The 21302-nt window shown below is 36.3% G+C and overlaps 1 protein-coding gene across 1 annotated transcript in view; it reads right to left on the bottom strand.

Moving 5' to 3' along the window:
* The window catches only part of SPTA1 (spectrin alpha, erythrocytic 1), a 75445-nt gene that overhangs the window by 38447 nt on the left and 15696 nt on the right, over nt 1–21302 (bottom strand). The window contains exons 14-26 of the mRNA XM_063598937.1: nt 20010–20087; nt 19709–19864; nt 18163–18367; nt 16622–16803; nt 12700–12943; nt 11268–11390; nt 7785–8002; nt 6872–6964; nt 4932–5069; nt 3594–3745; nt 2787–2973; nt 1678–1779; nt 168–259 (exon numbers count right to left, since the gene is read on the bottom strand). Coding sequence (XP_063455007.1) covers nt 168–259; nt 1678–1779; nt 2787–2973; nt 3594–3745; nt 4932–5069; nt 6872–6964; nt 7785–8002; nt 11268–11390; nt 12700–12943; nt 16622–16803; nt 18163–18367; nt 19709–19864; nt 20010–20087 — 1970 coding nt within the window. The remainder of the gene's footprint in view (nt 1–167; nt 260–1677; nt 1780–2786; nt 2974–3593; nt 3746–4931; nt 5070–6871; nt 6965–7784; nt 8003–11267; nt 11391–12699; nt 12944–16621; nt 16804–18162; nt 18368–19708; nt 19865–20009; nt 20088–21302) is intronic.

Here is a 21302-nt window from a genome sequence, read left to right as displayed (position 1 = left end):
CTGCTTGTGAAGTGAGAATTATACTACTAAAAAACCTAATTTTCTATTGGCACATTGTCTCCATCTCAGGAAAAAAGATTATACTATCGTTCCACCATAGTAATAGACTTAGAAGTTTAGTGAGTGGGTTTTAAAGCAGCACTGCTTTTCAGAGTTATAATTATTACCTGTGAAACACTTCAACAGCATGGGCACTGCCCAGCAGCTGCCGCTGTTCATCTGCAAGCCTCTGCAAAGAACCCCAGCGGGCATTCAATTCCTAAAAGAGGCAAAAACATCAGACTTGAGACAGAGAACTAACTCACATGGCTCAGTGGCGTCTGAAGACCAGACAAGATTTAAACCATAGTTGTTTTTACGTTATTTTCTTCAGAAATTGCATAGCTTTGCTTCTTTCTTGGACAGCTTGAGCTTGGGCCTCATTTTTGCCAGTGCAGCAGAGAAAGTGATTTCTTCCCAAACTGATGCTAAAGGGTGAAACCATCAACTCTGGAGCAGTAAATAAGTGCTTGCTATTACAAAGACTGCACTGTAAACTCCAAAAAATGAGTGGAAAGTGTTGCCTTGGTAGTTAGAAGTGATCACATTTCTCTAAGACAAACAATCCTGTATTCTGAATTGAATAAACCAGGTAGCCTTTTAAAGGCCTACTTTCTACAGAGGGTAAGTACATTGTTCCCCTTCGTATTTCTTCACCTTCTTATCCCATAACAACCACTACAAAAACAGGCAGAAAACTCATCCTCACTGATTATGGCATTCCAGAGAACTAGACTGAACATTTACTAATGTTCATTAGATCTTTTATGGAATCATAGATCCAGATCTGAATCAGGTCAAAAATGACCTCTCCTCTATCTCTACTGACCTATATTCTCCTTCTTCAGCACGTTGATCAGAACCTGTGTCTTCCAGTAAACTTTCTTGATCAACCTCTTCCCACTATCATAGCTTCTTTATCTGCATTGTCTTTGCATTCATGTAATTGAGAATTTCTTGTGTGTGTGACAGTGAAAGAGAGGTGAGTACGTGTTGTAATTTAAGAATTTTAGGTCAGTTCAAATGTATATATTCCAAAATTGCAATTCAAATTCAATTATATTATTGGGTGGACATGTAAGGAAAAACTTTACATTTAATTTGGTGTAGCCTGGTACAGAAGATTAAGAGGAGGTTTGGATATTGTAATTTGGATATTGTGCTATCCAATATTTGCTTTCAGATATAGAAACTGAGGTTTTTAGAAATGGAGAGACTTGTCTGAGGACACACAGTCAGACAAGAATACAGCTATGACGTAAATCTAATTTACCTAATGTCCAGTGTAATATTATCTAAACCTCCTAATCCTGCCTTTTAAAGCTACATCTTAATTTCTGCTACCAATACTTTTGTCTCCTTTCCCACCCCATCCATGAAATGACATATGTGAGGGCATGGAGGACACTCAATATATGTTAACAAATGTGCCTGCTTTAATTAAGTTAATTTAGACAACAAAAATATGGCGACTATTTGGGCTATTGTCTTTGGCCTTTCCTGTAGCTAATTCCATACTGCTGTTACCTTCTGCATGTTCTAGTGGATCTGCAGAATATAAAGTTCCATGTTGAAGTGAAATGAGGGCTCCCAAAGCCCAACCTGGTAGTGAGGAGTAATGGAGGGGGCATTAGTTACCTGCCGGATTTGAGCTCCTTCTGGTGTTAGAAGTCCTTCAAACAGTAGATCATCAGCTACCTTGTTGATATCCCTTAGCCGAGGCTCATTGGTATTCAAATCCTGAATGGGAAAATTCATCCAAAGAAGTGTAAATTCATCCAAAGCAGTGTAAATCCCCTCATCAAGAATCTACCATACTTACCTGTCCATCTCTGCCCCTACATCACCGTAATACACACTAAGCTCCTCTCCTCCAATCCACCACTGAGAAGAGTATCCTTAAAGATCTTGACACCTAGTGGCTGTCCAAAACTTGTCAAGATAACTATTATGTATCTGCAGTATGAAGCATAGCCATTTTTCTAGATTTCTTAAAATCTCCTCTGGATTAAATCATACCATTAGAGGGATTGATACCTGAGCTGTGTGACATCCTTTTCTACCAGTACAAACTCCAGCTTTAAAGATTTCTTTAATTGAGTTATTATCTGCCTATATTATGAGATATTGTAAGAAACAGCTCTAGGGAGTGCTCTCTCTCTCTCTCTCTCTCTCTCTCTCTCTGTGTGTGTGTGTGTATGTGTTAAATCCCATGTGGAAGATATCAAAAGAAAAAGAAAGAAAAGAAGGAATGTACACTCACTGCTAGTTAAGATAATGGAAAAAAATCTAAGGGAAGAAAGAATGTTGAAAGGGTTTTAGGTAGGCAAAAAATTAGAAATTGTTTGTCAAGTCAGGTTCTTCCTTCTTCCACCCCAAACTCTGCCCCATAATTAAACTTTACACATGGTACAACAATACCTTATCCCAATCTGGGCACTGGAAACAAAGTATAGTATAGGGCAAGTTGTGAAGAATTCAGGAAGACCAGCACTCCGGGGAGGATTTTGGAGTGGCAGGCACTGAAGGCTGCAGTTAGGGTAACTAGTTTTTTCTGCATTTCCCTTCCAATTATTAGCAACTACAATACCTAGAGGGAGATCTCAGCCACAGAGTTGCCAATAGCTTTGGGGAGAATATTTAACAAGTGTGAAATAAATTAAAAGATCATGTAGGATATGCTGAGGGATAAAAGGAAACAATGGCAACCTTCAAAAAGGTGTCTGGAGAAGGTTCCTCTTTCTCACCTTTTGGAACTCATCAAACTTTTTCTGCAGCTCCCAAACATCATCTAGTTCCACTCCAGTGTTTTCTGCCTTTTTCTCTTGAATCCATTCCAGCATGTCTCCTGCCTCATAGGCCAATAAAAATTCATTATAACGTTGCAATAGACGACGCCTGCGTTCTTCTGCCCGATCCAAGAGGGAGCGGTATCTGGATGGAGAATTGGGAAAAGTGGAATAAAAGAAGGAGAAAATACAGAAGAGTAGAGGCTGAGTGACAAACATAGAGAAAGAAGGAACGAAAATGAAAGGGGAAACAAATCAAAAGCAAAAGAACAGTAGAAGAGAGGAGGAAATAAACATAGAAGGAAAACAGCCTTGGGGGCAAAAAGATAAACACATAGGATTGCATTTAAAAATAGTAAAAATGCCAGTGACCCAATAGTTTGACTGGCAACATTCCTTTCCCATTTCATAAAAGTGACAATTTTACATGGTAACTGACAATTGGATATGAAAAGCCTGGCATAGTAAACAAAGTTCATATAGATGTCAGGAGACTTTAATAACCTTGAAAGAATGTGGGGCAGGGAATCAGAAGAGCTCTGTGAAGTGTCTGACCTCAGGAAATTGATGGAATGATTCTGGGGTTGCCTTTCCTCAAAAAGAAACCGAAACATTTAAAAGATTCTAGGTTTACTTTCGATTCTTAAAATCTTCAAATTTTCTGTGGCATCTCAAATCTAACAGATGCAGGGTCATGAGAAGAAATGCCTTTGGCCAAAAATGTCTGGCCAAATACTGTTCAGTTCTCCAGGCTCCAGAACTTACTGGTTCTCAATCTGCTCCTGGCGCTGGGTGATGTTGCCTGGCTCTTCTCGTCGCCGCTGTGGGAGCATCGGGAACTCATCGTGGGCCAGTCTTCTGACATAGACAGCTGGGACAATGCCCTGATGATCAGCAGCTTCCACCTTCCACCAGTCCTGAAGGGAGAGCAGATCCCCACTCCTTCATTAATTCTTGGAAAAGCAACAAACGGGAAAGACTTCAACACTAAGTCTCTTGGCCCAGGCACAGGTTAATGGCAAAGATAAGCTAACCATGTCTAATGAGTGGCACATAATTTTCATATATGACCAAGAAATGAAATGAAGAATTGCATAGACAAGCCCCTGAAATCAAGTAATCTGATACTTAATGTTAGACCCTTAACTTTGGAGAGATTTTCAAACACCCAAGACAGCTCTTTTAATGATGGGGCACTTTGTTCATGAGGAATTTACAAAAAACACATGGAGCCAGGCTCTAGCTGGATTTCTTGGCAGTGGAGCGTCTGTGTAAGAGGATATTGCACAAAAATGTATTCTCTTCTATTCTTCTTGCAGAGGTCTGAAAAATGTGAATTGCTCTGACATTCATATACCTGAGTGTTATTTTATTTTTTATTTTTGAACTGTTGCCACATCTACCAAAACTCTGAGGTTAACTTCCTCAAAAAATAATGAAGAGGCCTAGACAAAGAAAAAATGGACTGGCACACATTATTTGATAATGAAACATCTGCCGCTCCAAACATTTACTTGTCTTTGGAATAACTATAGCCCAAACTATTTTCTTTTCTTCTTAAGAATTTTTGTAGATTAATTAGGTATCAGAGTATAAAAAATTACTTCAGTTTTTATGAAAAATATATTTAACAATCTCAACCAATATTTTATCACTGTTCTCCCAGGCACAAGATCTAAAGAAAATCAAGTTGACAAAAGACTCATCTTTTAGTAGGCTCCTTCTAACCCCAGACATTGTTATTTTATCACTAGAAATACTGGCACAGAAGAGGAACAAGCAAAGAGGAAGAAAGAAAGAGATAGCTTAGCCCTTTAAATATATTATAGAATTTCCACTCATACTTTCTGTATCTTTGGGCTAATTATATAACTTCAATTCTTTGTGACTTTAACTGCAACATTGGGATTATAATTCCAAAAGATATGTGTAGGATCCTGCAAAATATCTACAGGAAAAATACTACTTAATCAGTTATAGTTATTCAAGAAATAAAATAATAAAATAAATGTTAGATGGTAAAAATATGAATATCTGGCAGGATTGGGAGAGATGGTTCTGAAAGAGCCACTTTTTGATGGAAAGATTAGAAGGAAAAGTCACCTTATTGATGGAACTGAGCAGCGTTAAGACATCACCTTTCTTCATGGTGACTTCTCGGGGGCTGCGGGCCTGGAAGTCATATAAAGCCATGACCCTTTGTTCTCCAGCCGCTCCCTCCACTGGTGCAGCCTGTTGTTGCTGAATAAAAACAGGAAGCAGGTGTCAGTCACGCACTGGAAATATCTCCCTGTACAGCTTACCAGGGGTGAGTAGTCCTTTAGGCTTCCCAGGAGAAAAGAGCCTCTGGCTGGAACCTCTTACGTGGCTGCAGAGATTAAAGTATGTGGTCTTCAGAGAGACTGCTCCATTCTGACACTTATCGGGGACAGGCAGGTTGGGAACTATAAACCCAAAGCAAGGAAGCAAATACATAATTTGTCAGAAACGTATTAAATGCTCTAAGCCATCAGTTCTTAAAATGGGAGGAGTACATTTTAAGAAGTGTACTCCCTTAAGAAGGTGCAAAAGGATTATACACATCAACATTTCAAAAAATTGTTTGAGAAAGTGAAAAGACCCACTCTCTGTCATCACCTTTCCCTGTACCTCCAGTGATAATTCTTCCCACTCCTTCTGGCCTTTAAGTTACTATGTCAGGAGCTCCGGACCTTCTATTTGAGATATGAGTGATCAATAGCACAGGAAAGGCCACAGAATTTTAAAAACTGAGAACATTAACAATATCTTGTGTCTCAGTTTAGTAAGCAGCCTGCATTCTAAGGTAGAATTTTCTCTGATTTTTACTTTCTGCCAATTTCATGTCTCTGAGAAATCAAGCAAAACATAACCCCTCTTCCTAAGGAATGACCCACCCCTTCCTCAGGTTGGAGTTGAATATGCACCTCCACCGACAGAGCCCTCTAATTTCATCTCCTTTAGGTAACATGTTTCCTCATACCACACAATATATAAATCCTTCTGTTCTTGTTTAGGCACCCACTGTGCAGAGCCTGGTGAAGGCACAGTATAGGAGGTCTGTAAATATACACTGATTTGACAGACTGAGTCTAAGTCTTTTGTTTACTCTGAATGTGTGGATTAACAACCTCTCATTAGAAAGAATTCCTTGAAGGTAAGAAGTGTATCTCTTTTTTTCTACCACTACATACAGTAGACATTGTTATAACATTTATTTGATTCCAGTTCAATTAATCTTCATGACACCCAGTTTTGCCCTGTACCTGAGCCATTCTCATATTCTCAACCAATTGCATCTTCCATTCTCACATTCTTAACCAATTGCATTTTCCACAAAACTTGATTGTTTTGTGCCTCAGTGCATTTGCTCTCACGGTTTATTGACTAGAAAAACCCTTATCCTCTTTCTCTGCACAGTAAACTACCCATCTGTCTTTCCTTAATAATTCAGATCAGGTGGTTTCCCTTAGCTTACAAAATTTTTCCTATTTTCCAGTACTGTTATTTCAAGAGAACACAAGAGGCCTTTCTTTGAGACTCTTTGTCCTGTTTATACATCTATTATATGCACTTACTGTTAAACATCTGGCCTCCTAATAGACTGTAATTTTCCTGCAAATCAGGATTTTTTATTCATACTTACATATAGTAGACATTTAATAAGTTTTGGCATTAAAAATTAAGAAACAAAAGAAGGGAGTAAAGAAGAAAGATAAGAAGGAGAGATATAAATGAAGAAAAGTAAGAAAGAAAGAAGGGTAGAAATATAAAAGGAAGGAAAGAGGAAAGCCAAAAATACATCAATGAAGACATGATACCATTTATCAAAAACCTCTTTTGGACAAAGTCTCCTTTGGACTAAATTGTGGATGCTACAGTTCCTGCATACAAGGGTCATAGAACTTAGTGTTTTCTTTGTCATTGTTTTTGGGGTTGTAGAAAGTAAAAAATCAGCAATAAAGACAATTTCTTTTTCTTTGTGGTGGGAAGTGTGAATCTTGTCATCGCTAAGTTAGTCTTACCTGGCAGGCGTTTGCCTGATTCCGTAGAGCTTTCATACTGTCTCCAAATGAATTGAGATCTAATAGAAAGGCCTCATGCTTCTTTAGAAGAGCCTGCATTTATTGATGGAAGATCATCAGAATGAATATAGGAGGAACACTATTATTTCAACTACTATTATTTTGGGTTATGCTATTTGTCTTAAATCCTGGTAAAAGCTACTTTCCATCTATTATAAAGTTATTTTTAACCCTAAATTTGCAAGCATGAAGGAAATAGGAGTTAATAAATTATAATTTCAATATGTTTACTAAAATCAAAATTAATTCAAACTTGCAAAAGTATTTTTATCAACACAGATTATAGCTGAAAAGAGGATGCTGTTGATACTGTTACTTTATAGGATAAACATTAGTGTAACTTAAAATATGCATACCAATAATTTCTAGTGCCAGAGGTTTGTGAAATACTATACCAGCTTCCTATGGGACAATGTGCAAAACAAATACATGGATAAAAAGTGTGATTATAACCTTTGTGGTTCTTCTTGCCCCAACATATCTGTCCAATTTTATTTTAATCAAGTAATTAAGGTGTCTCTATCTTAAAACCATGATTAATTTATAAATGCTCGAGGTTACTCTGGAAAGTTTAGGATGGGATTATGACTATGACTCTGATCACACTTTTTTGATTTAGATAATCTCTAAAGAATATATGAATCTCCATGGGATGAGAAAAATGTAGCATATCTTTTGGGATTCCTGTCAACTCTGAGGGAGTCTCAGCAGATGAAGGCCAAAGGCGACCACTCTGGAAACCCCAAATAATCTGGCAGAATCTGGAGCTGTCCGACAAGCTAAGCAAACCCTAAATTGATAATTTGGTTGCCTTTGTTGAGGATTCACAATGTTAAACCCACCCCCACCTTACCCCAGCTGCTTCTTCATCAGCCCCATAGTTAGTATTATCTACAATAGGCTCCTTCTCTCTGATCCATGTTTCTGCTTCATGCAGGTCAGCCAGGTACTGCTGGAACTGGACATTGGCTTCAAGATTATTTTGTCGCCTAGCAGCTCGAGCACGGAGAGACTCCATATTCTGGTTCAAACTCTTGACCCTAGAGGCCACATCTTCTGCAGCAAAGTGTCCTATGGAGTAATTATAGAAAAGGTGAGTATGATCCTCATGAGTGTTTAACATACTCTAATCCTTTTGGTACCTTGGAAAAGAGAAAGGAAGTGATAAAAATGGTATGTTATTTAGTCGACGTTATATTTTTCTTGAGTTACCTGGTAATTGAAATATCCTAAGTGAGATTAAGTAACAAAAGGTACTAATGGGAGATATGCATGTGGTGGTGAATGGGTTGGTATTGTTTGACAAATACAGACTTGAAAACAGAATACTAATGTGTGCGTGACTGAGAGTTCCAAAATCATGTCTTCTTTAGATGAAGCAGAAAAATCAGCTGATTTCCATTTCTTCCCATAAAGGAGTTATTACTATGAGAGTTGCTCTTCCACCCTGAACAGCTAGAAAACAGGAAAAGCTGTAAGATAAAATGATTTTCAGATAATGGAGAGAGGACTGTGATCCCTGAGAGAAGGGAAATAAATGAGATATGTTCTATAATTGCCAAGCTTATGCCTCGGGAGGTTTCTGGGCTGTAGGCCTGGGGAGCTAACGCAGATAGAACCACCAGTCACACTGAATTGAGGACACAGAGATCAACATTTGGGAAAGACAAGAGAACTAGAACTTGTGAGGTTGAGTGTCAAAGAGAAGAGTGTTACAGAGAGATAGACCTTTTCAGAGAAGTTCCCTAGAGTATTTGTCTGACTACTCATATGCACACATGTATAAGGAAATCCTGGAGGGTGAGAAAAGAGTGACTTAAAAGCAGTGGACAAACAACTTCTAGGCCTCAATTAAGAATGAAAATAGTTAACATTCCACCCATCAAAGTGGAAAAATATTGTAATACATGAGATAGGGTCCTCAGAAGAGTAACATATCTCAATATTACTTTCATCTCTAAATCAGTCCCCGAATAAACCCTGCCCCAGGAGTACCATAACAAAACAGATCCAAGGAGCTCAACAATCACCAAGCTGAAGAAACAAGGAAAACTCCATCAAGTTATAGCATAATGAAATTGTTTAATACCAGTGATAAAGAGAAAAGCTTTAAAACAGTTAGAGGGGGAAAAAAAGACATATTACATACAGAGGAGCAAAGATCATGAAGACAGCAGACTTCTTATCAGAAGCTTGCAAAGTCAGAAGACAAGGCAGCACATCTTTAAAATACTGGAAGAAAGAAGTTGTCAACCGAGAATTTTATATGTAGTGAAAATATATTTCAAAAAGGAAGGTAGAATGAAGACCTTTAGATGAACAAAAGTCTAGAGAATTTATGGATAGAAGACCTGCAATATAAGGAATGTTAGATGAAGTTCTTCAAGCAGAAGAAAAATAATACAAATGAAAATATTAACCTAAAGAAAGAAATGAAGAATACTGGAAATGGGAACTATGAGGATGAATTTTTTTCTCATTTAATAATCTCATTCAAAACCGGTTGACTACCAAAGCAAAGATAATGATGTTGAATTATAGGGTTTATAACATGTAAAAATTTAAAATATGTGACACCAATAGCACAAGGGTGAAAACAAATGGAAGTATCAATTTAAGAATCTTATATTAAACATGAAATGCATAATATTATTTGAAATTAGACTATGATAGATTTAAAAATCTATATTTTAACTCCTGGAATAGTGGCTCTCAAATTTGTGCTTTTGGGATCCCTTTACAATTTTAAAAATTATTAAGAATGCAAAATATCTTTTGCTTATATAGTTAGACTGATTAATAGTTCCCATATAAGAAATCAAAACAAGAAGCTTTGAAAGAAAAGAATGTACAAGTATATACTCCATTAGACAGAACAGTGACATCATCACCCATCTCTAGGCTCTGGGAAACTCCATTCTATGCTTATAAAAGAATAAGTCTGTAAAAGAAAACAATAGTCTTAGCATTATTATGAAAATATTTTAACTTTGTGAATCCACTAGGAGTGTGTCAGAGACCCTAAAAGGACTCCAAATCACACTGGCAAAATCACTGTGCTATAATAAACATACACACACAAACACAAAACAGCAATTGTAGCTAATAGGCCAATTTGAAGATAAGATGGAATCACAATAAATACAAAATTGATCTAAAGGAGACGTAAAGTGATAGATAAAAAGAAAAAATATAGCAACTTGCCAGATTTAAAATAAACCATATTGATGATTGCACTAAGTGTAAATTGTCTAAATATCACAATTAAAAAAGAAAAATTACCAGATTGAATAGAATAAAAACAAGGCCTGACTATATGCTATTTATAAGAATCCCACTTTAAATATAAGAAACAGAGTGCAAGCAAAAAGATGGAGAAATATGCACTATGCAAAAACTAATCAAAAGATAGCTCATGTGGCTTTTATTAAAGTTTACTAAAGGCTTCAGAACAAAGAATTTCACCAGGGATAAAGATTGATATTTCATAATGTGAAGATTTAACTTCATCAAAAAGACAGAACAATACTAAATGTATATGCATATAATAACAGAGCTTCAAAATATACAAAACAAAAATTGATAGAACTGAAAAGAGAAGAAGACAAAATCTACAAGTATAGTTGAAGATTTAAAAAACGGGCGAATTTCTACAGTTGTTGGTTTGAATCACTCAGTTGGGATCTGAAGTTTTGCTCAGCAAACTGAATTTTAACCTATACTTTTGAAAACTAGATACTGGTTGGCATCAACTGATTCTTCAAACAACAGAGGGAAAATCCCAGTGTAATCTGCACTGCTTACACCATACATGGCTTATGATGTTCAAAACTGAACATCATACTTAAGCATCAGGAATTTCTGAATTGGATGAAAAGAATGAACAGAGGTATTGAAACTATATGAAGTGAGAAGCTAAATAAATGGAACAGTTTACTATAAAAATAGTTCAACACTGCATAACTAAGATCTGCCTTCACAGATCTGGAAGCTCCCATATGGAAAAGAGACCTGATTTAATTCATAGGGCTTTGTAAATTAGATTCTGAATTCTGGAACTTCTGCGGAGAAGCATATTAATGATTAGGATAAAGATATTTTACTTTAATAATTTTTGTTTTACAAACAAATAGTGGTTCACAGGATTGGAATATTCCTGTTATTGAAATATACAAACAAAACCATATGCCCATTTGTCAGAAATGCCAAAAGAGCATTAAGTGGGAAAATGAGTCAGATATTTTTAAATTCCCTTGAAACCCTAAGATAGTACAAACTTCTTCCCAGAGGTCTGGCCTGGTGATGCTTTGTCCAACTGAATCTCAATCATACACACCTTCCTCTACCATCTTGTTTCCCCTTTCTGTTATCTCTTGAATGCGTGGTTCATGGCTGGCAATGTTCTCCAGGATGACTCTGTGCCTATTCAGAAGCTTTTTGGAAGCAATCAGGTCCTTTCCTGCAGAGGAAAGGAATTTCAAAGTTTCGGAGTATGGAAATTTCAAAGTATCCTGGTGTATGGAAGTAGCATACCTCACTTTTTTAGAACTCTTGGACCCACAGGTTCTTCCCTTTGAAGTTCTAACCATTGAGTAAGATCCTTTAAATTTATATCATCTGTCTGAATTCACTCTACTTATCTTTGTTCTTCCCCTGGCCTCTTTTTATTAATAAATTTCAATTCACTGTTATACATGAGATAATGAAAACATCACTATTTTTGTTGAAAGATAGGTACGAAGGCAAGTAACTTCTTAGTTCAAATGTCCAATATTATGCACACAACTCTCTTTCAGCATATTGTGATGTACAAGGAAGGAACTTCTACTTGCTAATTTCTATGGACTTCAGAAAGTTTTTAAATCTTCTATGCCCAATTTTTCTCATCATGAAAAAGGCACAGTGTAACCGGTTTGAAGATCTATTTGTAATCATTAGAAATAACTTACAAAAAGTGCCTCATTGATTGAATAGCATTAACAAGCAAACAATAAATACTGCTTACTGTGAATTTCCTTCATCTTCTAAGATCCCGAAATCCTGCTGTCTGCTTTATCCTCCCTGTATCCTAACCATGCTTTATCTCTTTTCCCTCTAAACTTTCTTTCTTACTACTTCCCATTCAAAATATACTCTCTAGAAACTTTTTATGCCTTTCCAATAAGCCTCAGGCTTTTATCTTCCAGGAAGTTTTCCCAGACTAACCCTTTCATTGTCCTCATTGTCCAGTCTTTCATAGATGTTTCCAAAATATGCATACTAAGTTGCACTGTATTTGTGTACACCTTTTTCTCTGCCTCAGTATAAGTGTACTGGCTTTGACACTGGTGAACTAGCAGCTTCTGAAGGAAAGGACAATATGTGCTTTATCTGCTACTTCACCCTTGCTATTGTCAGAAGAAAAATCTCATATAATTTATAAGAAGGGGCCAGCTACAACCTAAACACAAACACTTAGTATCTCAGACATTAACCATGACTGTTCAAAGACCTTAACAGTTTTAGAGCAAGCAACAAAATGCTGAGCACTCTAGCTCTTCCCAGGGGCCCTAAATTCATGGCATTGCTCATGTCCAGTTTTAGGAGGTGTAATTTTTTAGTATAATTTTTAAAAATTTTTTTATGAAGGGCTGGACAAATTTTCATGAGTGTGAGAAGAAACAGCTAAGAGCAAGCTTTCTAGACTCCAACTACAGTACCCCAGATCTCCCTTAATCCATAGATCTTGGTCCTTTCCTAATGGCTCAGCCTGCTCAGGCTGTACTAACCAAGGTAGGTGGAAGTAGCTGAGGGTTCAGTCTCTTGGATCCAGGCCTCCTCATCCTCTGTGTCTCTACAAATTAGCTGCAGATGGAGACGGTCTAAGAGATTCTTCTTTCGGGTGGCCAGTGGCTCTTTCAGAGCTTCAAATCGGCATACCAACGACTCCTGCCTTGCCCTTATATCCTTAGAATCAGGATGGCCTATTTCTTCAAAATATGCAGCCAGGTCTGTAAGGGTATCCACCTGATCCTAAGGGAGAAATAGAATGAATGCCAAGAAATCCCATCATTTAGTAGGAAGTAATAGGAGTTTGTCATGGTGGAAACGGGGTCATGGGAAAATCAGTTCCCATATGCACTGTGTTCTGATCTCTAATTAAATCAGTGAAATGGAGTTAGAGGGGTTGCTACACTGGGGACCACCACATCAGGTGAGGGCTATTCACACGAAAGTAGTTCTCAAAACATATTTTAGAAACATCAAAATATTTATAGAATGCTTCAAGGAAATCAGAAAAATTAGAACTGCACAGTTTGATTGTTTAAGAGTATTGATAAACTGGGCCCCAAGGAAAAAACTGGAAGTGTTTTTCTATCTCAGTTCACCTTCTGTATTCTTTCTCTTTAAAATGAGCTATAACTGCAAATAAATGGAAACTTCTCAGGCTTAAGTTTGTTGCATAGCAGAAACAATACCTATGAGATGAAACGTGATGTTATAAAAAATTGTCAGAAGCTCAGAAAGATAAATTTAACGGAGTGCCTTGCCACCAGCTAGTTGTCCTCCTTTGAGCCATATCTGAGAAAGGAGGGACACAGAAACAGGATTTTGAAGGCTATTCCTAGAAATCAAATTTTAGTCATATACCTATAAGGTGAAATAGATACAATAGGTACACTACATATTTATTAGTGAGGTAAACTATACCTGGCCTGGCAGACACAGTACCCAGGATTTTTATTTGCTTGTTTTTCTCGTTTGTTAATTGGGTATAAGAGTGGCACATAAGCAAGTGAGAGGTAGCATTAGGACAAATATCTAATGCGTGCAGGGCTTAAAACCTAGATGACAGGTTGATGGGTGCAGCAAACTACCATGGCATATGTATGCCTATGTAACAAACCTGCACATTCTGCACATGTATCCCAGAACTTACAGTATAATAATAAAAAAGAAGTTCTTCAAGATACAGAGAAACATCTGGCAGTTTGTTTTATTTTTGCTATTTTGCCATTCAGTGCTCAATCTATAAAGGATTTTATCTATGGCTCCTCAATTTGGAAAAAAGTTTAAAAATATGGACTATCAGTAACTTCTTAAAGCACATACTCACTTCTCCATAAAAAATTAGAGGCCTTACACTTTTACTCTGTGGGTAGGAGTGTAAATTAGTTCAACCATTGTGGAAGACAGTTTGGTGATTCCTCAAGGATCTAGAACCAGACATATCATTTGACCCAGCAATCCCATTACGGGGTATATACCCAAAGGATTATAAATCATTCTACTATAAAGACACATGCACATGTATGTTTACTGTAGCACTATTTACAATAGCAAAGACTTAAAAGCAGCTCAGATGCCCATCTATGATAGATTGGATAAAGAAAATGTGGCACATATACAATATAGAATACTATGCAGCCATAAAAAAGAATGAGTTCATGTCCTTTGCAGGGACATGGATGAAGCTGGAAGCCATCATTCTCAGCAGACTAACACAGGAATGGAAAATCAAACACCGCATGTTCTCACTCATAAGTAGGAGTTGAACAATGAGAACCCATGGACACAGGGAGGGGAACATCACACACCAGGGCCTGTCAAGGACTTAAATACCCACTGCAGGCAGGGCTTAAAATCTAGATGACAGGTTGATAGGTGCAGCAAACCACCATGGTACATGTATACTTATGTAACAAACCTGCACTTTTTGCACATGTATCCCAGAACTTAAAGTAAAATAAATTAAAACCAAAAATCAGATAACTTATAAGGAAATAAAACTAAAATCCCTCAGTAGACAACTATTCTCATTTCTTAAGACATTTTTGTAAATCAGAACATAATGGAAGGATTTTCAAACATAATCATTATCATCATCACTATAGATCCGCTGTACTCTTTGAAAACCTCTAATGTAGTGCAGGATGCACCAGGCGAGGGAGAGAGGATATCTGGCTCATATACTTGGCTGCCAGACCATTGCCATTTGATCTTGGGAAAAGTTCTGTCACCTGTTTTGATCTTAGTTTCTTAAACTATATAATGAAAACTTTGGGCTAGAAGATATTGAAGATCTTTTTCAACTTTAACATTCTATATCTAAAATTTCCTTTGCAAGTATCATTTCTTTGCCTCTACCCACATTAGGAGTTCCAATTCCTGGTGACCAGCCACCCTAACTTTCCCAAATGGTGTCACACACTCCTATTTCTCAAGCTCTTACACATAAAGTTTATCTTCTTCAAGACGTCCTTTTTTGTTTGCTTTTAAACAACAAAAAAAATTAAACAAATTATACCCTTCCATCCTTTGAAACTCTGCTCTCCGGGTAGATTTCAAAGCTATATTTGTATGATTTTTCCTACTCCAGTCTTTTACCTTACTTAAAGCCCCAGAGAGCCATCTCTAAAGGTATACAAATGACTTTTTTCCTGTTTTCTGTAGATTCTTCTGTTTTTTTCCATTTAACTCGAGTGACCATAGAGTAGGCATCATGAAAGTGTATTTTTAAAAGGCAGATTAGTGGGATCTTCTAGGGAATGGTGGAATCATTTTTAAATACAAGCTAGGATTCCTGGGATGAGAAATTGAATTGGCTGGAAGTGGATTTCCATTGAAATCTCCCAAACCTCACATAGAATATCCACAACCTAGGAACTTTTGGAATAAATTCATTTTAAATAGGAGTCTGTTATGATGTTGGAGAAAATATCTCTGAAACTAGAAACCTTGACATCAGTTCATTATTCTGGCTCTGTTGTTAATTTTCGCTGTCACATTGGGAAAGTCACTTTACTTCTATTGGTTTCAATTTTCCTTATTTTAAAAAAATGTAGGATTTAAAATATTTTTAAGCTTTGAATCACAGAATACCTGAACAGGAAAAGACAACTTTATCCCAACCCCTTATTTTATAGGTGAGGATAGTGAAGATACGGAGATGCAGAAAGTGAAATGACCTATCAAAGATCACATAACTAGTAAGCCACAAGGATGTATATACAACCCAGATTTCTAGATTGAGAGAAGAGTTTATGTTTAGAAAAGTCAATAAAGCCTTACACTAACCATGAGGTTCTGACCAAAGACACTGAGCACCCAGCACCCCTGGCTAGATTGGAGAAGATTTTGGGAAAAGGCAGTTGGTTTACTAAAAATTTCGAATTTTTACCTTTGGTTCTTTGCTCTTTTGCTCTCTGAATAATAATAATTACTTATTAAGTAATAATTACTTATTACTTAATAATCAGTGTGCTCAGAGCATATACACCCATTGCTTATTATTACTTATTAAGTACTTAATAAGTACTTATTACTTATTAATTACTTAATAAGTAATTATTACTTATTAATTACTTAATAAGTAATTATTACTTATTAATTACTTAATAAGTACTTATTACTTATTAATTACTTAATAAGTAATTATTACTTATTAATTACTTAATAAGTAATAATAAGCAATGGGTAATTAATAAGTAATAATTACTTATTAAATAATTAATAAGTAATAATTACTTATTTGTAATTAATAAGAAATAATTACTTATTCGTAATTAATAAGTAATTATTACTTATTCGTAATTAATAAGTAATAATTACTTATACGTAATTAATAAGTAATAATTACTTATTAATAAAGAGTGTGCTCAGAGCATATACACCCATTGCTTATGGCTGGCCAAAGAGCTAACAACAAACCTGACGAGCAGCCACAGCCGACTCCAGGAGGCCGTGTTTCCTGAGTCGATTCTGTACATCGGCCAGGCCTTTCCCATAATCCTCAGAGGTGACTTGCCACTCAACATCCTCCAGCCAGCGCTGCAAATCTTCTGCATTATTTTCAAATTGCAGCTGCTGGTTGGCCTCATGCAACTGGGTCCCTGGGAGAAGACATAAGGTAGAAGACATTAGGTACCGTAACTATTCCTCTTTACACTATAATATACCTTCCTCCAATTGAAGGATCAATATAGTATTTTAATATTGCAAAGAGGGAAATATAACTGTCTCACATGTCTCACAAAAAGTCATCTTAAATTTGTAGAATTCTGATAATATTTGTTTCTGAATATAGTAATGTTCTCAAAGCAAAAATAAATAAGAAGTTATATTGCCTGATAAGATATAGTTCTGCTGTGTCAGATTTTAACCATCTTGGGTGTTTCCTTATGTGATTTTTACTCTCTATCCAGACCTCTTTTTCAAGGAAATTCAAATCCAAACACTCTATTTTCTAGGAGAAGCATAATGAGGTTGGTTCAGTTTGAAATTTGTAAGTTTCTTTTTATAAAATTATTTCACTGAACTTTGCTTTCCCCCCTTAGTGCCTGTCTTTCATCACCAACTGTTCCCCACAATTTTATCTTCCAGAAAGTGTCTTCATTCACATTCTGCTCAGATCGATTCTGTACTATTATCTTATTGCAATTATTTGCATTATTTCTGCAAAGGAATTGCTGTGTCTCCTGATGGTGAACAGTAGCAGTGATATATTGTCATACCAAGTTTGATTTTGTTTTTCTAAACCAAAAATAAGGATGGTATCCAAAAAAAATCAGTATGACATATTTATTCTGTAATCAAGGAAAAGTTATGTTTATAGATGATGTTTATAACAAGGGGCACATGAATAGAAAACTCATAATTTGTGTTAATTACTAAAAATTGATTAATTTTCCAAAGTAAAGGGTAAAATATAAGTGAAGACTCTCCAAGAAGACATGTGAGATTGTTTTAAGAGCTTATAGCAAGCCTAAACACTTTCAAATAGGTTTAAAAAGATCAACAAGTCATCAGTCTCTGTAAGAATAAAATGTAGGAAAATCACGTGTGACATCAACAATCTTTTAATGTCTAATGAGTCATAATATCTTGTCTAGCTTATAGAACCAAAATATGTAAAACTCATGGTTCAAAAATACTTGTTCAAGGGAAAGAAAAACAACAAAGTAGGAAAAAAGTGAGGAAAACAAAAGCAATTTCAGCTCACCTGCCACTGCCAAAAAAATTTTTTTTGAAAATCCTACACACTTGAAGGAAACATAAAATTGTGTTAATATATAGTGTTATAAATTCAGGTTGGATTTTTAAAATTTTACCAATAAAAGAAAGACACATGGAAGCAAATGAGTAGTATGCCTTCTCATAGAGGCCACCAGATAAATTTACAGTGGTAAAGATAAATGTAGTAGATTTCAGAATTTAGAAAATGACCTTTCACCAAAACCTCTGCTTTTTACCTTTCTGTTCTGTAGCCTCCATCAACTCCTTCCAGAGGCTGGCAACTTCACTCAGACGAGTGGTCACATTGTCAGAGGCATAGTGACCACCCTCAATCATCTCTTGGCCAGTTTTCTGTATGTTTTCCAGCAGGGTCTTATTAACTTCCAACTCCTTTTCAAAGACTTGCTGCTTTTGAACCCTACTCTTCAAGTTCTGTATGTCCTGAGATAAGATGAAAAAAGAAAACATTACTTGAAGAATGAGGGACAGAAATTTTGAGAATAAGAGGTTACTTCTCACTATAAATCTAACGAACGATGCTAACAAGAAGATAAAAGGGGGAACTTTCCCAGTCCAACGTTTGAGAAATTCATGCAATGAATCCCTCTTTCTACATGTGGCAGACATGGCAAACTAAGCTGGCAATTTTTTTTGCTGGACTTAGACATGGCTTGAAGATCATTTTGAATATGACACCCCATTCAAGTACTAACAATCAGAGCTGTGATGAAAGGTGAAAATTGTCTTCCATTCCTCACCGCATACATGAACCTTCCATCCATTTGACCCATATAGAGATCTGTTTATTAAACATATACTGGAGCCATAATTCATCTAGTGAATGCAAACACATATGAACAAGCTTCACAAAATGAAATGCAAGGATAAGATGTTCATAGCTCTGTCAAGATATAAGAACAAAACGATCAGAAGTATACATTTAAGATTAAATAATATCAGGAAAATAAATACTTTCAATAGATACTGGCCTAGAAATCAAAAGCCTAATTCTTGTCCTGATGGTAAATGTGAAGGTTTGTAAACATACAAGTGTGTAGATAATAGTTTATATTATATAACATTTTTGAGTGCAATATATGTGTTAGTACAACCCTAAGGAAGAGGAATCTATGGCACAGAGATAATTCAGGAATTTCCATAAACAAACTAAAGCAAAAATTCGAGCCCAGGTTTACCTGCTCCAGAGTTCATGCTTCTAACTTTTTGTTAAACCACCTTCTAAATAACTGGATAACTTTGGGCAACTCACTTCCCAACTTAGATCCTGGTTTCTTTAACTATAAAATAAGGGGCTGTTCTCTTCCAGCTACAAAATTTTATAAGTTGATATTATACCAAATATTTAGGTTACTTTTTGAGTTCCTAGTAGTTTTCACAAACTTTAAATGTATTGGTGGGATTAGACACAACATTTTCCTACTATAGGGATGCAGAGGGGAGCAGAAAAGGTGAGAAAAGGTCAATAAGCAGCTCAATAAGGAACATTCCCTACCTTCCCCCATTTGGCTAAGAATCACCAGAAATTGTGCCAGAGGAAAGAGGTGAAGAACATCAGAATATAGGAAAACCAAAATCTAGATCCTTGATATTTAACTGTATAAGTAGACTTCAGGGAGTCATTGCCCTTTTCTGAGCCTCTGTTTTGTCATCTGTAAAATGAGGATCACCAGCTGAACGCTAAAGTTCATTTTACTCCAAGACTGTACTTCCAATGAAAGGAACTCCTGATAACTACATCCAGCTCCTGAAAACTCTGCCTACCTTGTAATCTTCATCATCTGCCAACTTTTTCTTCTTGTTGATCCAGTTCTTTAGGTCATCTGAGTCCTGATACAGTTTTTGCAGAAGCAATGACTCCTTCAGCAATCTACTTCTAGTGGCAGCCTTTGCACGTAGGGCATCCCGCCGGGCTAACAGCTGCAAAAACCATGAGTAAACTTACCGTCAGCACAACCAAATATGAACACGTGAGATTCGCTGACCACCCTGGTCACCATGCCCACCAAAACTCTTCTTGATTCTAGTGCGTAGGCACACAGAAGCTCTAGGCCCTTGGACATACCCCGTCACGGATAGCCCTGATGTTCTCTGAATCATAATGGTCATCACCAATCAATTTGGTTGCAGTCTTGTCTACAGTCTGAAAAAATAAAAATAAAAATGAATGCTATTCCCTCAGTGACCACTGAGTAATAGTTTACACAGTTTGGGTAGCTGTTTAAAGATGAAGCACAGCAATGTGGGAGGAGAAGTTTGAAGGCCAGCAGATGTAAGTCCTTATTCAGGTTTCTGTTATAAATTGTATTTCAAAATATATACCTCAGGGCATGTCAATTACATTCTCAGTACCACAATATTTTTTAAATACAGGTTACAGTAAATGAATGCAGATGTCGCTATGAGATGATTGATTTATTCTTGTCTTCAAGAGGAAGCACTACCAATGATATAACCATGTCCATGGCCAGCCTGTCCATCCATCTATCTATCCATGTATTCATCTCTCAAATATCTCTCTATCTCTATCTCATCTCTACCTCTATCTCTATCTCCTTCTATCTCTAGCTCTAGCTATATCTCTATCTCTATCTCCAGTTACATAGGAGAAGAGTCAGAAATTGTAGAGGTAAGTTTTCACCCTTGTTTAACCAGAAATCCCCCAAATTACTAGAGCTCAGAATTAATTGATTGGAATAAGAAAATGATCTAAAATAAATGATAACACTTTATAAACAATAAATTATTTTACACTGTTAGCTTTGACCAATGAGATTCAACAGAAAGGACACACATATCAATTAATGAGGGACTTGATATTAATTGGACTTCCACCTCTTCACCATATTGATTTAAGATTAACAGAGAAGACTAGGAATTTGCCTGCTATTTTTGTTGTTGCTGCTGCTGGTGGTGGAGGTAGTGGTATGTATGTGTATGTGGCAAAGGTGGTGTTAAAGTCAGCGTCATCCTAGGAACAGCCAGAGACATACAATGTATTGGACCCATGAAGTCTTCCTTTCACTTCTCTGAGTCCTGCCTTTACATTCACCAGCTTTCTGGGACATTGTAACTTAAGGCTCACAGGAAAACTCTGTAGTCATATTTGATGAAAAACAGAGATAAAGATATACTATAAAGGAAAAATATGCTGTAAAGGAAAACAGTAGACAGCACTTAGATATCTAGATGTTACCAAGGAAGAGAAAATTATATTAAGATATTGCTAGAGAGGAAGAAATGAAAAAAAAATAAAATTTCTAAGTAATGATTCTATACTGAATAAGAATTCAATAATTTCTATTTACTCTGAAGAAAATATAAAACAAAATCATACACTTCATCAGAAAAAAAAAAA

This window comes from Pan paniscus, chromosome 1 (genome assembly GCF_029289425.2).
Source record: "Pan paniscus chromosome 1, NHGRI_mPanPan1-v2.0_pri, whole genome shotgun sequence".
NCBI classification, from domain to species: Eukaryota; Metazoa; Chordata; class Mammalia; order Primates; family Hominidae; genus Pan; species Pan paniscus.
Note: the sequence above shows the minus strand (reverse complement) of the source record. Positions and strands in the feature narration are given on the sequence as shown.